Source organism: Ranitomeya imitator, chromosome 1 (genome assembly GCF_032444005.1).
Source record: "Ranitomeya imitator isolate aRanImi1 chromosome 1, aRanImi1.pri, whole genome shotgun sequence".
NCBI lineage: Eukaryota > Metazoa > Chordata > Amphibia > Anura > Dendrobatidae > Ranitomeya > Ranitomeya imitator.
In genome coordinates, this window is record NC_091282.1 from 636,865,755 (window position 1) to 636,887,627 (window position 21,873).

Below are 21,873 nucleotides of genomic sequence, written 5' to 3' on the forward strand. Positions count from 1 at the left end.
CATTTAGTGAACACCGTAAAGAAAAAAAAACGAAGCAAAAAATAACGCTTTATTATCATACTGCCTAACAAATAGTGGAATGACACACAGTCAAAAAGATGGATATAAATAACCATGGTACCACTGAAAACATCATCTTGTCCCGCAAAAAACGAGCCGCTATACAGCGTCATCAAAGAAAAAATAATAAAGTTATAGTCCTCAGAATAAAACGATGCAAAAATAATTATTTTTTCTATAAAATAGTTTTTATCGTATAAAAGCGACAAAAGATAAAAAAAAATATAAATGAGGTATCGCTGTAATCGTACTGACCCGAAGAATAAAACTGCTTTATCAATTTTACCAGATGCGGAACGGTATAAACGCCTCCCCCAAAAGAAATTCATGAATAGCTGGTTTTTGGTCATTCTGCCTCCCAAAAATCAGAATAAAAAACGATCAAAAAATGTCACGTGCCCGAAAATGTTACCAATAAAAGCATCAACTTGTTCCGCAAAAACAAGACCTCACATGACTCTGTGGACCCAAATATGGAAAAATTATAGCTCTCAAAATGTGGTAACGCAAAAAATATTTTTTGCAATAAAAAGCGTCTTTCAGTGTGTGACGGCTGCCAATCATAAAAATCCACTAAAAAAACCACTATAAAAGTAAATCAAACCCCCCTTCATCACCCCCTTAGTTAGGGAAAAATTAAAAAAATGTATTTATTTCAATTTTCCCATTAGGGTTTGAGTTAGGGCTAGGGTTAGGTCTAGGGTTAGGGCTAGGGTTAGGGCTAGGGTTAGGGCTAGGGTTAGGGTTAGGGCTAGGGTTAGGGCTAGGGTTAGGGTTGGGGCTAGGGTTAAGGCTACAGTTAGGGTTGGGGCTAAAGTTAGGGTTAGGGTTGGGGCTAAAGTTAGGGTTTGGATTACATTTACTGGTGGGAATAGGGTTGGGATCAGGATTAGGGGTGTGGTTAGGGTTACCGTTGGGATTAGGGTTAGGGGTGTGTTTGGATTAGGGTTTCAGTTATAATTGGGGGGTTTCCACTGTTTAGGCACATCAGGGGCTCTCCAAATGCGACATGGCGTCTGGTCTCAATTCCAGCCAATTCTGCGTTGAAAAAGTAAAACAGTGCTCCTTCCCTTCTGAGCTCTCCCATGCGCCAAACAGGGGTTTACCCCAACATATGGGGTATCAGCGTACTCAGGACACATTGGACAACAACTTTTGGGGTCCAATTTCTCCTGTTACCCTTGGGAAAATACAAAACTGGAGGATAAAAAATAATTTTTGTGGAAAAAAAAGATTTTTTATTTTCACGGCTCTGCGTTATAAACTGTAGTGAAACACTTGGGGGTTCAAAATTCTCACAACACATCTAGATAAGTTCCTTGGGTGGTCTAGTTTCCAATATGGGGTCACTTGTGGGGGGTTTCTACTAGGGTTGAGCGAAACGGGTCGTTCATTTTCAAAAGTCGCCGACTTTTGGCAAAGTCGGGTTTCATGAAACCCGATCCGACCCCTGTGCGGGGTCGGCCATGCGGTACGCGACTTTCGCGCCAAAGTCGCGTTTCAATGACGCGAAAAGCGCCATTTCTCAGCCAATGAAGGTAAACGCAGAGTGTGGGCAGCGTGATGACATAGGTCCTGGTCCCCACCATCTTAGAGAAGGGCATTGCAGTGATTGGCTTGCTGTCTGCGGCGTCACAGGGGCTATAAAGGGGCGTTCCCGCCGACCGCCATGTTACTGCTGCTGATCTGAGCTTAGGGAGAGGTTGCTGCCGCTTCGTCAGAAGCAGGGATAGCGTTAGGCAGGGTCCATTAACCACCAAACCGCTTGTGCTGTAGCGATGTCCACTGCCCAACACCACCTTCGGTGTGCAGGGACAGTGGAAGCTACATTTTTTTTTTCCCCCCTCAGCGCTGTAGCTCATTGGGCTGCCCTAGAAGGCTCCCTGATAGCTGCATTGCTGTGTGTACGCCGCTGTGCAAACCAAATGCTTTTTTCAAAGCACAAATCCTCTTGTTCCTTCCTTTCTGCACATCTATCTTTTTGGTTTGTACACACTTTTTATTTAATTTGTGCATCAGTCCACTCCTTATTGCTGCCTGCCATACCTGGCTGAGATTACTGCAGGGAGATAGTAATTGAAGGACACTCCCTGTTTTTTTTTTTTTTTTGTGGGAGATTAAGATTGACATTTCTGCTAGAGTGCCATCCCTGTCTGTGTCATCTCTCACTCAGTGGGCCATAGAAAGCCTATTTATTTTTTTGCTTGATTTGGGTTATAAAATCTACCTGAAAAAATCACTACATCAATCAGTGGGAGAAAAATATTGGCCTCAGGGCTTGTGTGCCACTCTTGACTCCTGTGTGCATCATCACTCACTCAGTGGGCCATAGAAAGCCTATTTATTTTTTTGCTTGATTTTGGTTCTAAAATCTACCTGAAAAAATCACTACATCAATCAGTGGGAGAAAAATATTGGCCTCAGGGCTTGTGTGCCACTCCTGACTCCTGTGTGCATCATCACTCACTCAGTGGGCCATAGAAAGCCCATTTTTTTTTTTTTTTTGCTTTATTTGGGTTCTAAATTCTACCTGAAAAAATCAATAAATCAATCAGTGGGAGATTAATATTGGCCTTTGGGCTTGTGTGCCAGTCCTAAGCGTGCCATCTCTCTCTCTCAGATAGTGGGCCATAGAAAGCCTATTTATTTATTTATTTTTTTATTGGGTTTATAAATTTTCCCTGGAAAAAAAAAAAAAAAGTGGGAGATTAATATTGGCCTCTGGGCTTGTGTGCCAGTCCTGAGCGTGCCATCTCTCTCACAAATAGTGTGCCATAGAAAGCCTATTTATTTATTTTTTTTTTGGTTTTATAAATTCTCCCTTAAAAAAAAAAGGGAGATTAATATTGGCCTTTGGGCTTGTGTGCCAGTCCTAAGCGTGCCATCTCTCTCTGTCTCTCAGATAGTGGGCCATAGAAAGCCTATTTATTTTTTTTTTTTTTGGGTTTATAAATTTTCCCTGGAACAAAAAAAAAAAGTGGGAGATAAATATTGGCCTCTGGGCTTGTGTGCCACTCCTGACTCCTGTGTGCGTCATCTCTCACTCAGTGGGCCATAGAAAGCCTTTTTTTGTTTTATTTGTTTTCTAAATTCTCCCTGAAAAAATCATTTTATTTTCTTTGGTTTCTAAATTCTTCCTGAAAAAATCATTTTATTCTTTTTTTTTTTTTTTCCTAAAGTCTCCCTGAAAAAAAAAAAAAAAAAAAAAACAAATCAGCGGGAAATTAATATTGACCTTTCTGCTTGTGTGCCAGTCTTGACTCCTGGGTGTGCCATCTCTCTCTCTCTCTCCAATTGTGGGCCATAGAAAGCCTATTATTTTTTTAGCTTGATTTGGGTTCCAAAATCTACCTGAAAAAATCACTACATCAATCAGTGGGAGATAAATATTGGCCTCTGGGCTTGTGTGCCACTCCTGACTCCTGTGTGCGTCATCTCTCACTCAGTGGGCCATAGAAAGCCTTTTTTTGTTTTATTTGTTTTCTAAATTCTTCCTGAAAAAATCATTTTATTCTATTTTTTTTTCCTAAAGTCTCCTTGAAAAAAAAACAAAAAAAAACAAATCAGTGGGAGATTAATATTGCCCTTTCTGCTTGTGTGCCAGTCTTGACTCCTGGGTGTGCCATCTCTCTCTCTCTCTCCAATTGTGGGCCATAGAAAGCCTATTATTTTTTTTAGCTTGATTTGGGTTCCAAAATCTACCTGAAAAAATCACTACATCAATCAGTGGGAGATAAATATTGGCCTCTGGGCTTGTGTGCCACTCCTGACTCCTGTGTGCGTCATCTCTCACTCAGTGGGCCATAGAAAGCCTTTTTTTGTTTTATTTGTTTTCTAAATTCTCCCTGAAAAAATCATTTTATTTTCTTTGGTTTCTAAATTCTTCCTGAAAAAAATCATTTTATTCTATTTTTTTTTTTTTCCTAAAGTCTCCCTTAAAAAAAAAAAAAATCAAATCAGTGGGAGATTAATATTTACATTTGTGCTTCAGTGACAGTCCTGCGTGTGTGGCATCTCTCTCATTTGTTGCCACCAACAACAGAGTGTGTAACATTGTGCCTGATTTTCGTTGTGGTCTCACTCACCTGTAAAGGGGTAGCTAAATCATACTGAAGTTATAGCTCACCGTGTAATTTGTGTGACAGCAGCAAATACCGTTAGTTTGTTTACGTTTTTAAAACAATGAGGAAGTATGGTGGAAGAGGTCGTGGCCGGGGGCGTTCATTGTCAGCTGGTAATGAGGGTAGTGGTAGTGGTGGAGCATCAGCTGGTCGTGGGAAAAAAAATATTGCACCTAAGTCTGGAGCTGTGGAGCCAGGTTCGTCGTCTGGCTACACAAGGCCTCGAACGCTCCCTTTTCTGGGAGTAGGAAAACCGCTTTTAAAGCCGGAGCAGCAAGAGCAAGTTTTGGCTTATCTTGCTGACTCAGCCTCTAGCTCTTTTGTCTCCTCTCGTGAAACTGGTAAATGTCAAAGCAGCGCGTCGTTAGTGGATGTTCACGGTCAGGGACAAGTCGCTTCCTTGTCCTCTTCAGCAAAAACAACAACAGAGAAGAATGCAGCAGGCGACACAACGGGTTACTCCATGGAGCTCTTTACACATACCATCCCTGGCTTAGAAAGTGAAGCAGTTAACAGTCCATGCCCATTACAAGTTGAATCTGACATGGAGTGCACTGATGCACAGCCACAGCCAGACTACTATGCTGGTCCTTTGACTCAGACCACAACATTGCCCTCGCAGGGTGCTGATCAAAAATCAGACCCTGATGAGACTATGTTGCCCCATCACGAACGCTATACCACCGACTGACACGGTGACACAGACGAAGTTGCACACGAGCTACAAGAAGAGGTAATAGATGACCCAGTTCTTGACCCCGATTGGCAGCCATTGGGGGAACAGGGTGCAGGCGGCAGCAGTTCTGAAGCGGAGGAGGAGGGGCCGCAGCAGGCATCAACATCGCAACAGGTTCCATCTGCCGGGCCCGTATCTTGCCCAAAACGCGTGGCAAAGCCAAAACCTGTTGGAGGACAGCGTGGCCATCCGGTTAAAGCTCAGTCTGCAATGCCTGAAAAGGTATCCGATGCTAGAAAGAGTGCAGTCTGGCATTTTTTTAAACAACATCCAATTGATCAGCGCAAAGTCATCTGTCAAAAATGTTCAACTACCTTAAGCAGAGGACAGAATCTGAAAAGTCTCAATACAAGTTGCATGCATAGACATTTAACCACCATGCATTTGCAAGCCTGGACTAACTATCAAACGTCCCTTAAGGTTGTAGCACCCTCGGCCAATGAAGCTAGTCAGCAACCCAACATCCCTTCCGGCAGTGTAGGGCCACCATTTTCCGAACCACCTGCAGTATCTGTGCAGGTTTCTTTGCCAGGCCAAAGCAGTCAGGGTCAGGGAATCACCAGTTTCGTAGTAGGAAACACTGCATCTAGGGCACCGGTGGCAACAATACCATCTCCCACCGTCTCTCAGTCTGCCATGTCCACCGGCACCCCCGCTAGTTCCACGATCTCCAGCTCTCCAGTCCAGCTCACCCTACATGAGACTATGGTTAGAAAAAGGAAGTACTTAGCCTCGCATCCGCGTACACAGGGTTTGAACGCACACATAGCTAGACTAATCTCGTTAGAGATGATGCCCTACCGGTTAGTTGAAAGCGAAGCTTTCAAAGCCCTGATGGACTACGCTGTACCACGCTACGAGCTACCCAGTCAACACTTTTTTTCCAGAAAAGCCATCCCAGCCCTCCACCAGCATGTTAAAGAGCGCATCGTCCATGCACTCAGGCAATCTGTGAGCACAAAGGTGCACCTGACAACAGATGCATGGACCTGTAGGCATGGCCAGGGACGTTACGTGTCCATCACGGCACACTGGGTAAATGTGGTGGATGCAGGGTCCACAGGGGACAGCAAGTTTGGGACAGTTCTGCCTAGCCCACGGTCTAGGAAACAATTGGCTGTAGCCGTTCGCACCCCCTCCTCCTCCTCTTCGCCCTCCTGCAGAAGCGAGAGCTCGTACACAGACCGCAGTCGCACAACCACTCCATCCGCAGCTGCCACTGTTGCACACCAGGTCTCCCATTATGGGGCAGCTACTGGCAAACGTCAGCAGGCTGTATTGGCTATGAAGTGTTTGGGCGACAACAGACACACCGCGGAAGTTCTGTCCGAGTTCTTGCAGAAAGAAACGCAGTCGTGGCTGGGCATTGTAGATCTTGAGGCAGGCAAGGTAGTGAGTGATAACGGAAGGAATTTCATGGCTGCCATCTCCCTTTCCCAACTGAAACACATTCCTTGCCTGGCTCACACCTTAAACCTGGTGGTGCAGTGCTTCCTGAAAAGTTATCCGGGGTTATCCGACCTGCTCCTCAAAGTGCGTGGACTTTGCTCACATATCCGCCGTTCGCCCGTACACTCCAGCCGTATGCAGACCTATCAGCGTTCTTTGAACCTTCCCCAGCATCGCCTAATCATAGACGTTGCAACAAGGTGGAACTCAACACTGCACATGCTTCAGAGACTGTGTGAACAGAGGCGGGCTGTTATGTTTTTGTGGGAGGATACACATACACGGGCAGGCAGTAGGATGGCAGACATGGAGTTGTCAGGTGTGCAGTGGTCGAAGATTCAAGACATGTGTCAAGTCCTTCAGTGTTTTGAGGAATGCACACGGCTGGTTAGTGCAGACAACGCCATAATAAGCATGAGCATCCCCCTAATGCGTCTGCTGATGCAAAGTTTGACGCACATAAAGGATCAGGCGTCTGCAGCTGAGGAAGAGGAAAGCCTTGATGACAGTCAGCCATTGTCTGGCCAGGGCAGTGTACAGGACGAGGTAGCGGGCGAAGAGGAGGAGGAGGACGAGGAGGATGATGGGGATGATTATATTTTTAATGAGGAAGCTTTTCCGGGGCCACTGGAAATTGGTGGCGCGGCAAGGCCGGGTTCTGTTTTTTTGAGGGACACAAGTGACGTGGATTTGCCTGAAACTGCCCCTCAACCAAGCACAACCGCAGATTTGAGAACTGGAACTTTGGCCCACATGGCGGATTATGCCTTACGTATCCTCAAAAGGGACACACGCATAACTAAAATGATGAATGATGACGATTACTGGTTGGCCTGCCTCCTTGATCCTCGCTATAAAGGCAAATTGCAAAATATAATGCCACATGAGAACTTGGAACTAATATTAGCAACCAAACAATCAACTCTTGTTGACCGTTTGCTTCTGGCATTCCCTGCACACAGCGCCCGTGATCGTTCTCACACGAGCTGCAGGGGCCAGCAGACCAGAGGAGTTAGAGGGGCAGAAATCAGAAGTGGCGTTGGCCAGAGGGGTTTTCTGACCAGGTTGTGGAGTGATTTTGCTATGACCGCAGACAGGACAGGTACTGCAGCATCAATTCAAAGTGACAGGAGACAACATTTGTCCAGTATGGTTACAAACTATTTTTCATCCCTTATCGATGTTCTCCCTCAACCGTCATTCCCATTTGATTACTGGGCATCAAAATTAGACACCTGGCCAGAATTGGCAGAATATGCATTGCAGGAGCTTGCTTGCCTGGCAGCTAGTGTCCTATCAGAAAGAGTATTCAGTGCTGCAGGTTCAATACTAACAGAAAAAAGGACTCGTCTGGCTACCCAAAATGTAGATGATCTAACCTTCATTAAAATGAACCACAACTGGATTTCGAAATCTTTTGCCCCACCTTGCCCGGCTGACACCTAGCTTTCCTATGAAAAGGTCTTGCCTGTGGACTATTCTGAATGCCTTTTCCAATCTCGTAATTTTCTGCACCTGATTGTCCAGCATACGACATGTTTACACCTCACTAAATGGCCAAACTCCCCACACGGGGCCGTGGTATCGACACTTGGCGACAGCACCCGTGAGAGTGCAGTTTGTCTGAAGAGGTGGGTGAGCCCGCTTTTGGTCGACGGCACTGCCACTGGGTCCCTCCTAGTACAATAAAGTGTCTCTGGCGGTGGTGGTGCGCACCCAACGTCAGACACACCGTTGTAATATGAGGGGCCCTGGGCCTGTACCGCCGGCCACAAGACAGTTTCCCCCCACCCCAGCTCAAACAGTGCTCTACCACTTGCAAAATTATCTCACAGCTCCACCAATGTTTAGTCTATGCGCTGACATCCTTCAATGCCTGCCACTGACAATACCATTGTATTGACATTTTTGTTATGTTAGGCCTTCGATGCCTGTCTGTGGTCACTCCTTCCACTAGGCCTCCACTGACCACACCACTGCTGCCCGTGTACCCCTGTAACCAATTTAAAATTGCCTACAGCCATGTGTTATTATTTTAGGCCTTCGATGCCTGTCTGTGGTGACTCCTTCCACTAGGCCTCCACTGACCACACCACTGCTGCCCATGTACCCCTGTAACCAATTTAAAATTGCCTACAGCCATGTGTTATTATTTTAGGCCTTCGATGCCTGTCTGCGGTGACTCCTTCCACTAGGCCTCCACTGACCACACCACTGCTGCCCGTGTACCCCTGGAACCAATTTAAAATTGCCTACAGCCATGTGTTATTATTTTAGGCCTTCGATGCCTGTCTGCGGTCACTCCTTCCACTAGGCCTCCACTGACCACACCACTGCTGCCCGTGTACCCCTGGAACCAATTTAAAATTGCCTACAGCCATGTGTTATTATTTTAGGCCTTCGATGCCTGTCTGCGGTGACTCCTTCCACTAGGCCTCCACTGACCACACCACTGCTGCCCGTGTACCCCTGTAACCAATTTAAAATTGCCTACAGCCATGTGTTATTATTTTAGGCCTTCGATGCCTGTCTGCGGTCACTCCTTCCACTAGGCCTCCACTGACCACACCACTGCTGCCCGTGTACCCCTGGAACCAATTTAAAATTGCCTACAGCCATGTGTTATTATTTTAGGCCTTCGATGCCTGTCTGCGGTCACTCCTTCCACTAGGCCTCCACTGACCACACCACTGCTGCCCGTGTACCCCTGGAACCAATTTAAAATTGCCTACAGCCATTTGTTATTATTTTAGGCCTTCGATGCCTGTCTGCGGTCACTCCTTCCACTAGGCCTCCACTGACCACACCACTGCTGCCCGTGTACCCCTGGAACCAATTTAAAATTGCCTACAGCCATGTGTTATTATTTTAGGCCTTCGATGCCTGTCTGCGGTCACTCCTTCCACTAGGCCTCCACTGACCACACCACTGCTGCCCGTGTACCCCTGGAACCAATTTAAAATTGCCTACAGCCATGTGTTATTATTTTAGGCCTTCGATGCCTGTCTGCGGTCACTCCTTCCACTAGGCCTCCACTGACCACACCACTGCTGCCCGTGTACCCCTGGAACCAATTTAAAATTGCCTACAGCCATGTGTTATTATTTTAGGCCTTCGATGCCTGTCTGCGGTCACTCCTTCCACTAGGCCTCCACTGACCACACCACTGCTGCCCGTGTACCCCTGGAACCAATTTAAAATTGCCTACAACCATGTGTTATTATTTTAGGCCTTCGATGCCTGTCTGCGGTGACTCCTTCCACTAGGCCTCCACTGACCACACCACTGCTGCCCGTGTACCCCTGTAACCAATTTAAAATTGCCTACAGCCATGTGTTATTATTTTAGGCCTTCGATGCCTGTCTGCGGTCACTCCTTCCACTAGGCCTCCACTGACCACACCACTGCTGCCCGTGTACCCCTGGAACCAATTTAAAATTGCCTACAGCCATGTGTTATTATTTTAGGCCTTCGATGCCTGTCTGCGGTCACTCCTTCCACTAGGCCTCCACTGACCACACCACTGCTGCCCGTGTACCCCTGGAACCAATTTAAAATTGCCTACAGCCATGTGTTATTATTTTAGGCCTTCGATGCCTGTCTGCGGTCACTCCTTCCACTAGGCCTCCACTGACCACACCACTGCTGCCCGTGTACCGATTGAACCAACATCAGAAAATATAAAAATAAGTATTTTGCTTATAAAAAAGAAAATACTGGAGAGATATCAAATGCAGACATTTTAACATTAAAAACAAACACATACAACAAAAATCTGGTACAGTACTAAAAATGGCCACCAGCTATAATAACTTTCTCCTGCAAGTAGTTAACTGAAAGGTTTTTTCAATTTTAAACACAGATATGGCATCCACCGAGTGTTGTCCTGTCGCGTCTTCTTTATATTATTGCCAAGAAGATGCAAAACAATGAAAATAATAAAATCATTATTTACCAAAAAAATAGAGTAAGTCAAAACCACATTGCAAATAAACATTCATTACAAATAAAGAAGCAGGGCGCGTCCGAGGGTGAGTATATACCTAATAAGAATATAATCACCCTCGGACGCGCCCTGCTTCTTTCCGACAGCCTTCCTTCCTAAGAATCAGCCCTTCCGTGGTGTAGAGAGAGGGTTTGTTACACTCCAAGGTGTTCCCCAGGTTGCCTTTCCTGAGCTTCGATCTTCCGGCTCTCGTTTAGTAGTTGTTGGAAACTACGCTGCATTGGGCCTACAAATTGGGTATGGGGTGTAGAGAGATGGTGTGTTCCACTCCAAGGTGTTCCCCAGGTTGCCTTTCCTGAGCTTCGATCTTCCGGCTCTCGTTTAGTAGTTGTTGGAAACTACGCTGCATTAGGCCTACAAATTGGGTATGGGGTGTAGAGAGATGGTGTGTTCCACTGTAGAGAGATGGTGTGTTCCACTCCAAGGTGTTCCCCAGGTTTCCTCGCCAATGCTTCGATCATCATGCTCTCGTTTAGTCTACGTTCACAGTAGCGTCGCGTCGCTGTTGCGTCGGCGACGCAGCGGCGACGCACGGAAAAACGTGCGCAAACGCGTGCGTCGTTTTTTGCCGAAATCGGACGCAAGAAAAATGCAACTTGTAGCGTTTTCTTGCGTCCGACGCTAGCGTCTAAAACGACGCACGTGTCGGAAAACGCGTGCAAAAAGACGCACGCGTCCCCTATGTTAAACATAGGGGCGCGTCGCCGCTGCGTCGCCGCTGCGTCGCCGACGCAACAGCGACGCGACGCTAATGTGAACGTAGCCTTAGTAGTTGTTGGAAACTACGCTGCATTAGGCCTACAAATTGGGTATGGGGTGTAGAGAGATGGTGTGTTCCACTCCAAGGTGTTCCCCAGGTTTCCTCTCCATTGCTTCGATCTTCATGCTCTCGTTTAGTAGTTGTTGGAAACTACGCTGCATTAGGCCTACAAATTGGGTATGGGGTGTAGAGAGATGGTGTGTTACACTCCAAGGTGTTCCCCAGGTTTCCTCTCCATTGCTTCGATCTTCCGGCTCTCATTTAGTAGTTGTTGGAAACTACGCTGCATTAGGCCTACAAATTGGGTATGGGGTGTAGAGAGATGGTGTGTTACACTCCAAGGTGTTCCCCAGGTTTCCTCTCCATTGCTTCGATCTTCCGGCTCTCGTTTAGTAGTTGTTGGAAACTACGCTGCATTAGGCCTACAAATTGGGTATGGGGTGTAGAGAGATGGTGTGTTCCACTCCAAGGTGTTCTCCAGGTTGCCTTTCCTGAGCTTCGATCTTCCGGCTCTCGTTTAGTAGTTGTTGGAAACTACGCTGCATTAGGCCTACAAATTGGGTATGGGGTGTAGAGAGATGGTGTGTTCCACTGTAGAGAGATGGTGTGTTCCACTCCAAGGTGTTCCCCAGGTTTCCTCGCCAATGCTTCGATCATCATGCTCTCGTTTAGTAGTTGTTGGAAACTACGCTGCATTAGGCCTACAAATTGGGTATGGGGTGTAGAGAGATGGTGTGTTCCACTCCAAGGTGTTCCCCAGGTTTCCTCGCCAATGCTTCGATCATCATGCTCTCGTTTAGTAGTTGTTGGAAACTACGCTGCATTAGACCTACAAATTGGGTATGGGGTGTAGAGAGATGGTGTGTTCCACTCCAAGGTGTTCTCCAGGTTGCCTTTCCTGAACTTCTATCTTCAGGCTCTCATTAAATTGTGGTTAAACGGAACAACTGCATTTGGCGTACTAGTTGGTTTGGGGCCTACTATCGGTGTCTGCCGCTCCTTGCTGTTCTCCTGGTTTCCTGTCCTGAAATTCCGTTTTCAGGCGCTCGTTAAGTAGTTGTTAATGTTAGACTGCATTTGGCCTACTAGTTGGGTTGGGGCCTACTATCGGTGTCTGCCACTCCTTGCTGTTCTCCTCCACTGAACAAAGCTGTGCCGCCTGTTTACTACTGTTGCCAATTTTGAACTGCATTTCGACTACTTACTGATTTGGGCCTACTCTCTGTGTCAGCCTCTCATTCCAGTTGTCCTCCACTGCAATGCCCCCTGATTAGTCCTGTGTTACCAATTTTGAACTGCATTTAGCCCACTTTATTCTTTGGGCCTATATCTGTGTTTCCTCCTCATCCTGCCCATTGCCCAGCCAGTGATAGATGAGTCTGCTGGTACATTGACCCATAACGCAACATTTCCCGTGCACGCTACACTGCAAGATTGTGACCCTGCTGAAAGTCAGGTCCCCCTTCCCGCATACCATACCACCTTACACGGGGACAAACAGGAAGGTGCAGATGAAAGTGCAGGTTCCTTCATCAGGTGGGGGGAGGAATACTAGTTGGCGACGTCACTGGCACAGGGCCTCTCATGGTACGCAAAAGTGTTGCTGCCGGTGGGAGGCGCCCCCGCCGTGCAAACACACCGCTGTACTTTGAGGGGCCCTGTGCCAGTGCCAATGCCAACGAGTGGGCCCCCCCTGCTTGCTCAGGTTCACAGCACTTGCAAAGTTGAAATACTTACCTCTCCCTGCTCCACTGCCGTGACGTGGTCCAGATTTCCTGGGCCCACTAATTACTTGAACCAGCCCTACCCACCACAACTTTAGCCAAATGACCCCCAATTTCAAATGCCTTCCAATTATTATAAGGTAAATTACGCTTGACAAGCTTCATTAAGAAGAATGGATGGTTTTGACATTAAAATGGGCACTCTAGGTGTTTTCCTGGCCCCCACTCACTGCCGACTATGCTGCCCCATTGACTTGCATTGGGTTTCGTGTTTCGGTCGATCCCGACTTTACGTCATAATCGGCCGATTTCACTAGACCCGACTTTTGAGATAGTCGGGTTTCGCGAAACCCGGCTCGACTCTAAAAAGGTCAAGGTCGCTCAACTCTAGTTTCTACTGTTTAGGTACATTAGGGGCTCTGCAAACGCAATGTGATGCCTGCAGACCATTCCATCTAAGTCTGCATTCCAAATGGCGCTTTTTCCCTTCCAAGCCCTCCCATGCACCCAAACGGTGGTCTCCCCCCCCACATATGGGGTATCAGCGTACTCAGGACAAATTGGACAACAACTTTTGGGTCCAATTTCTCCTGTTACCATTGGGAAAATACAAAACCGGGGGCTAAAAATTAATTTTTGTGGGAAAATTTTTTTTTTTATTTTCACGGCTCTGCGTTATAAACTGTAGTGAAACACTTGGGGGGGGTCTACTTTCCAAAATGGTGTCACTTGTGGGGGGTTTCAATGTTTAGGCACATCAGTGGCTCTCTAAACGCAACATGGCGTCCCATCTCAATTCCAGTTAATTTTGCATTGAAATGTCAAATGGCGCTCCTTCCCTTCGGAGCGTGTGGTTTACCCCCACATATGGGGTATCAGCGTACTCAGGACAAATTGTACAACAACTTTTGGGGTCCAATTTCTTCTCTTACCCTTGGCAAAAATAAAAAATTGGGGGCGAAAAGATAATTTTTGTGAAAAAATATGATTTTCTATTTTTACGGCTCTGCATTATAAACTTGTGTGAAGCACTTGGTGGGTCAAAGTGCTCACCACACATCTAGATAAGTTCCTTAGGGGGTCTACTTTCCAAAATGGTGTAACTTGTGGGGGGTTTCAATGTTTAGGCACATCAGGGGCTCTCCAAACGCAACATGGTGTCCCATCTCGATTCCAGTCAATTTTGCATTCAAAAGTCAAATGGCGCTCCTTCCCTTCCGAGCTCTCCCATGCGCCCAAACAGTTGTTTACCCCCAAATATGGGGAATCAGCGTACTCAGGACAAATTGTTCAACAACTTTGGGGGTTGAATTTCTTCTCTTACCCTTGGAAAAATAAAAAATTGGGGGCAAAAAGATAATTTTTGTGAAAAAATATGATTTTTTATTTTTACGGCTCTGCATTATAAACTTCTGTGAATCACTTAATGGGTGAAAGTGCTCACCACACATCTAGATAAGTTCCTTAGGGGTTCTACTTTCCAAAATGGTGTCACTTGTGGGGGGTTTCAATGTTTAGGCACATCAGGGGCTCTCCAAACGCAACATGGCGTCCCATCTCAATTCCTGTCAATTTTGCATTAAAAAGTCAAATGGTGCTCCTTCGCTTCCGAGCTCTGCCATGCGCCCAAACAGTGGTTTACCCCCACATAAGGGGTATCAGCGTACTCAGGACAAATTGTACAACAACTTTTGGGGTCCATTTTCTCCTGTTACCCTTGGTAAAGTAAAACAAATTGGAGCTGAAGTAAATTTTTTTGTGAAAAAAAGTTAAATGTTCATTTTTATTTAAACATTCCAAAAATTCCTGTGAAACACCTGAAGGGTTAATAAACTTCTTGAATGTGGTTTTGAGCACCTTGAGGGGTGCAGTTTTTAGAATGGTGTCACTCTTGGTTATTTTCTATCATATAGACCCCTCAAAATGACTTCAAATGAGATGTGGTCCCTAAAAAAATGGTGTTGTAAAAATGAGAAATTGCTGGTCAAATTTTAACCCTTATAACTCCCTAACAAAAAAAATGTTGGTTCCAAAATTGTGCTGATGTAAAGTAGACATGTGGGAAATGTTACTTATTAAGTATTTTGTGTGACATATCTCTGTGATTTAATTGCAAAAAAATTCAAAGTTGGAAAATTGCGAAATTATCAAAATTTTCGCCAAATTTCTGTTTTTTTCACAAATAAACGCAGGTAATATCAAATAAATTTTCACCACTATCATGAAGTACAATATGTCACGAGAAAACAATGTCAGAATCACCGGGATCCGTTGAAGCGTTCCACAGTTATAACCTCATAAAGGGACAGTGGTCAGAATTGTAAAAATTGGCCCGGTCATTAACGTGCAAACCACCCTTGTGGGTATATGGGTTAAAACTTAAACGCAAAACTGCAAAAAGCTGGGGTCATGAAGGGGTTAATAACCTGCAGTAGCAGTCCTGTTCACTTTTGCTGCAGTACCAGACACAACCACAACTATATTATGGCACTGTGTCATGTTAAACAATGAAGGAGATTTGGCACTGGCTGGAATATAGAGGCCTTTTCGATTATCTGATAAACAGTCAAACACCTATTAATCTAGTAGTCCCAAAATAACCCCTGTAGCAAAGGTGTGAAAAACAAAGTAAAATCCCAGATCTGCAGGGTTTGAATAGAAAGACCTTTATAGTTTATCTAAGAGACAGGAAGTAGATTAGTTGTGGGACTAGTCAAGATGTGAACTGTAGCTGAGACTCGAGAGACATGTTGAGGTCTATTTCTGAATGGAGTCAGTATGCTGGATGTAGCAGAGACAAATGTGGCATCTGGTGAATACCCAGACTGTGGGCACCAGACTGGATGTGTCTTGGAGCTAAAGAGAGGACAGAATCCCTCTCTGAGAAGAGTCCGCACAGGCTGCATGCAGCAGAGAACTGCAAGTGTCACTGGTTACTATGGACAGTGGCTGCTTTGTGTGACCAAGCTGGGGCTAGCTCAGCCGTGTATGAGTAGTCAGGGTCTGTTCTGTGTAGTCAGCAACTGGCCAAGGCCGGGATTTATCCTGGTGCTGTGCAACCTGTGGAAAGCAATAAAAACTGCATGGGTTTGGGCCAAAAATGCATTGCCTGTGTGAACGCTACCTAACGCCTAATGCCTACGAGAGAGCGTGAATCCCTACACCTCTTTAATGTAAATGTGGCAATTTTTTTCTTAAAAGGGCTCCGTTGTCTTACCTGGTTCCTCACTGGTGTGACGTAACCTTTTTTCCTATAGTCAATAGAGTCAGAGAGAGCGTCCATCACTTCGTCATCAGCAGCAGTGATGTTACTGGCTCTATTTCGAGGGGGAACTTTGAGACCTGTCATCGTCCTGACGACTTCTTCAATTGTCTTCAAAGGATTAAAAGATGAAATTAATAATGGAAATAATATTTATCCCCGTGTTTGCGTGGGTTTTCTCCGGGTACTCCGGTTTCCTCCCACATTTCAAAGACATACTGATAGGGAATTTAGATTGTGAGCCCCATCGGGGACAGTGATGATAATGTGTGCAAACTGTAAAGCGCTGCGGAATATGTTAGCGCTATATACAAATAAAGATTATTATTATTTCCAAGACACTGTACATTGAATTCAATCTCAAACTAATCCATACAACTATTTCTGGTTTTCTACTGCCTCAACATGGTGGACATCAGACCTGTAGATCCATACCACCATGAATTCAATGACTGGGGCCTTTTAACCACAGACTTTATTGTAGCAATTTACCATATCTCCAAATTGGTTCATGCCCAGCGTGTAGGTGTGTAAACCCTGAGAATACTCCATGTTGTGGTTGGTGATGTACTTGTAGTTCTTCTCCCAGATTAAGCGCCTCATCACCTCATCAGACTGTAAATGAGAGATAGAGCTGGTTAAAAAGTCAATGGGCTCCTTCAACAGTAAGCAACTATAAAAAAAAACTTGAGGAACCCATCATAAACTGGGGGCATATATAAGAGCATGGGGCGTATCATCAAATCTGGTGATGGTTCTTATCACAGGATGTACAATAAGGAAAATGTTCCTTCTTGCAGCTGGGTGCCATAGTGTCCATACTACATCATTTACTTCAGGAATAAAGAGCAGTATAACCCTAGATTGGGTCCTATCCTCAAGGGTCCATATAGTAGGGCTTGTTTTATGCACAAAGCAAGCACTGTTGCAAAATACTGACATACCAGGCAGTGTGGTGGCTCAGTGGTTAGCAGTGCAGTCTTGCAGCGCTGGAGTCCTGAGTTCAAATCCCACCAAGGACAACATCTGCAAGGAGTTTATGTTATCCCCATATTTGCGTGGGTTTCCTTCCACACTCTTAAGACATACTGATAGGGAATTTAGATTGTGAGCCCCAATGGGGACAGCAATCATGTAATCTGTAAAGCACTGGAGAATTATTGGCGCTGCATAAATGAGTAAAATAAAGAAATACCGGTTGACCAACCCCTAAACAGTGCCCCATCCCTGCCCCATTGTTACATACTTTATGAAATAACTTTCAGGTTGTTACCTTTCCATTGTACTGCTTCTGAAACGTTTTTTTCCATTGCTCCCATTCAGAGTCCAGAGCGTCATCTGAGTACAGGCCAGCGCTCACGAGTGGAAGAGCCAAGAGTACGAGGTGGAGGATCATTGTGCTGCAGGAAGACAAGAATGACATCCTTGGGGGTGGGCAGACTTGGAGATGTGTAATGCTATAGCATCTTTTCTTTTATCAGAAGTCGGATTGTGAGTTGGAATTTATTTAGAAAAATCCAAGGATTCTACATTGTATAATCCAGACATTAAGAGGAGGCTTTTAAGAGTCCAATGGATTGAATCGCCATTGCGAGTAAGTTGACTCCCAGCTGCAGCTTGTACTGAGCTGTGAGAGATCTCAGCAGGAAGGTAGGACACTGATTAGCTGTGGGCAGAGAATGAGTTAAAGTTTCATAAAGAATTGTACAACCAATCTGAAATGGATTTTCAAAGTAAGAACACCAGCCTCATCAAGTATAAAAGTTCTATGCAAAATTGTATGCATTGTGAAATCAAATGACAGATCCGCTTTAGAATCTCCAGCACAGTGCCATAGTATGGATCCATATTGTATGGAATTATCCCCAATTCAGGACACCCCCCTACCCACCTGATTACCACACTACTAATCCTGAGAACTCTCGGAGAATCCTTCCAATTCATTTCTACAGGAAATCCAGGTAGCCCACTCTGCATTTGCACCACATCTGTACCGAGTTGGCCCAGGCTATGCAAAAGGACACACAGCACCAGAGCTCGTGGCTGCTGCCACAGTCGCTGCAACATGTGCAGAGTGGAATTCCACTGTGTCAGAACATCGCACATCAACCTGTTAACCGGTAGGCCAAAAGACCTGTGTAGCGATGCAAGTCGATGACCCGTGGGATGTCATCCGCTTGAGTGAGCACACAGCGATCATGCTTTCTGCAGCAATGCATCCAGGCCGGGATAGTGACAGAGAAATTGCTGTAGCACCTGGTTGTGTTCGTGAGCCATGCAAGCAGGGCCGGACTGGCCATCGGGCAGTTCTGGCAAATGCCAGAAGGGCCTGTGCCAGTAGTGGGCCGCTGCACGTTGTACCGTTGTCAGCGGCGCCAGCGCTGACTCGCCCCCCCGCCAGCGCCACCGCATTCAACTATACCGGCGTCTATGACACCGGTACAGTTCAATGCAATGATGGAGGAGAGAGCGTCTGACGACGCTCCCTCTCCCATCATTCCCCGCTCTGCCTCTGACACTGCAGGTGCGCGATGATGTCATCGTGCACTCACTGTGTGCCAGGCAGTGCAGCGGCAGCCGCCGAGACTGCAGCAGGGAGCAGGCAGGGTGGGCACGAGGAGAGGTGAGGAGTGTGGTTTTTTTTTTACCTGGACTGTGGGGCCATTCTCGGGGGTGGGGGGGATGTGTAGTATATTTCTACGTGGGCTGTGTATGCTGTATACTAATGTGTGGGCTGTGTGTGCTGTATACTACTGTGTGTGCTCTATACTACTGTGGGTGCTGTATACTACTGCGTGGGCTGTGTGTGCTGTATACTACTGTGTGGGCTGTGTGTGCTGTATACTACTGTGTGGGCTGTGTGTGCTGTATACTACTGTGTGGGCTGTGCTGTATACTACTCTGAGCTATGCTGTATACTACTCTGTGGGCTGTGCTGTATACTACTACGTGGGCTGTGCTGTACACTACTATGTGGGCTGTGTTATCTACTACGTGGGCTGTGCTATATTATGCAGGTTGTGCTATATACCTATGCGGGTTGTGCTATATACTATGCAGGTTGTGCTATATACTATGCGGGCTCTGCTATATACTATGGGGGGTGTATTATATTCTATGGGGAGGCTGTGTTATATACTATGGGGGGCTGCATTATATTCTATGGGGGGCTACATTATATATTATGGGGAGGTGAGCTGTATTATATTCTATAGGGGGCTACATTATATTCTATGGGAGGCTGTATTAGATTTTATGAGGGATGATTGCATCATACTCTTTGATGGGGCTGTATTATATTCTATGGGGAGGTGAGCTGTATTACGTTCCATTCGGGGCTACATTATATTCTATGGGGGGCTGTATTATATTTATATTCTATGAGGGGTCTGCAATAAACGGAGGGGGGCTGCATTATATTCTATGGGGGTTACATTATACTCTGTCGGATGGTTGCATTATACTCTGTGGGGTGGCTGCATTATACTCTGTAGGGTGGTGGCTGCATTATACTGTGAAGGAACAAATTATGAAAGATTCTCCATTTTGTGCTTTGACTCCATTTTCTTGTTGGTTAAAAATAAATTCTGTTATTTACTTAGGTAGAAGGTTACAGCTGCCATGAAGTAACTCTGTCCTGTTTATAACATTTTGTTATTCAACTAGGCTATGGTTTATAATTGAAGAAAATAAAAAATCGTTCCAGCTTCAAATAGTAAAATCCAAATTCCAACTTTATTAAGCCAATATAAAAACAACGGTGGACATATGCTCTACATGTGCATATCAGGACACGAGCGACGCGTTTCGATCCTACACGGATCTTTATCAAAGCTACATATGAAATGGTCATCAACCAATATATAGACCCTATACACCAATGGCATTCAAATGAACGGTCACATGATCGTATGGGCGGTCCTTCATGAATACACATAATGAAAAAAAAAAGGGAAAAAAAAAAAAAACAATGAAAACACACTGTGATAAAACAAATCTGTGATAAACCACATAGCAACAACATATATAAACAAATAATAATAATGAAACATTAATTCGTTACGTCTATTCAAACCTGTGGGAGATCGAGTGCTGAGATGGTAAATCCAAAAGGCCTCATGGGTATGGAGGCAACGAATAGCGTCTCCACCCCGTAGAGGTTTATTAACACGTTCAATCCCGTATGCCCGAAAGAATTTGGTGCTGCGAGCATGAGCAATTACAAAGTGTCTGGAAGCCGCTGATAAGGTACGTGTAGATTCACCTGTATAACCTATATCATAAAGATGTTCATTGATACGAATTTTCAACTTTCGTGAGCTGGCTTTTTTTCTTCTTTGCTATGGTTTATAATTGGTATAAAGACCTTGAGTGTTCTAACTCGAGCCAGGGAGGGGACTCGGGAGTGTATCGCTAGATAAGACTTTGAGGCACCTGTTAATACATTTTTTATGCCAAAAAGACACGACCATATATGTAGTTTCCGTTTTTTCCTGTATCTTTATGGGTTAAGTTTTTCCTGCATTCTTATAGGTTAAGAACTGTGAGCGTGTTCTTATGCTGATTGGTGGAAGTAGAATTTGCTAATATGATAAAACTGCAACACAATAAATGGGGGCCCAGAGATCTGCTTGATCCTCCCCATACAGAGACATGAGTCTCCGTCTGGTAATTTTCAGTTGCCGGCAATGCCCTGTAGATTAATTTGGAAATCACTGAGTCAACCGTGAAGGATTAATTTAGATCCTCCCTCAACAATACTATATGTGGGCTGTAGTATACTGTATCGAGGACTATGGGGACTATGTTATACTATATGAAGAACTATGGGGTGCATTATACTGTCAAGGTGAAAATATATGTCTTTATACTCTTTGTACTTTTATATATTCTTATGCTGTGAAACAATAAGTTTTTCCCCTTCGCTTGCTAATGCATATGTAATTGTATTTAAGATGGCTGCCAGTATTCACCTTTGCCTTAGTTTTTGTACTTGCCAAGAATCTACTTTTGTTTCTGAAGCTAAAGTATCGTCCCTGGAGAAATGGAAACTTAAAGTGACGTGGAGGAAGGAGGATCTATCATATGACGTCAGGCCAACCAGAGGGACTGAATACTAGATACATTGCTTAAACCCCGCCTAACCCTGCCCTCTGCACACCTTCCCCCAATGGACCATATAATGTTGTGTATATGAAATAAAGAGTTCAGTTGCTGTGAGGTTACCACTACGTGTGGAAGCATAAGCAGGCACTGAGTTTGAACCAGCTTTTGTCTGACTCATTCTTCACTCCGATACCACTGCTTCTAATCTGATTTGGAATGACTGGTGAAGGAAGGGTATTGTCGTGACGACCCCGACAATACTATGGGAAGTGAATTGTACTACATGGATGACTATGGCGGTGCATTATACTGTATGGAGCACTACAAGGAGTGTATTATACTATGTGGAGGACTGAGCAGTGTATTTTAATATATGGAGGACTATAGGGAGTGTATTATACTATATGGAGGACTGTGGTTCACATTATAATATATGGAGGACTATGGGGTGTATTTTACTAAAGAAGTAAAATTCTGCATATTCAAGATTTTTTGCCGGAACAAAAATCATTGTTCTCAGCAGCACATCGCCGGCGTAAACTGTAGATGTGCTGCTGATAACCTGATACTGTATGGTGATCTGTTAGTGATCTATTAGTGATCGTTCTGTCCCATCATTATTCCTCAGCTGGTGGAAAGAGGCCGGGAA

At 45.1% G+C, this 21,873-nt stretch overlaps 1 protein-coding gene across 2 annotated transcripts in view; it reads right to left on the reverse strand.

The window, feature by feature from the left end:
• CTSK (cathepsin K) overlaps nt 1–21,873 on the reverse strand; it is a 74,056-nt gene that overhangs the window by 42,931 nt on the left and 9,252 nt on the right. For both annotated transcript variants that reach the window (XM_069727178.1, XM_069727169.1), the window contains exons 2-4: nt 17,392–17,518; nt 16,611–16,733; nt 16,074–16,229 (exon numbers count right to left, since the gene is read on the reverse strand). In XM_069727178.1, coding sequence (XP_069583279.1) covers nt 16,074–16,229; nt 16,611–16,733; nt 17,392–17,514 — 402 coding nt within the window. In that variant the 5' untranslated portion in view covers nt 17,515–17,518. The remainder of the gene's footprint in view (nt 1–16,073; nt 16,230–16,610; nt 16,734–17,391; nt 17,519–21,873) is intronic.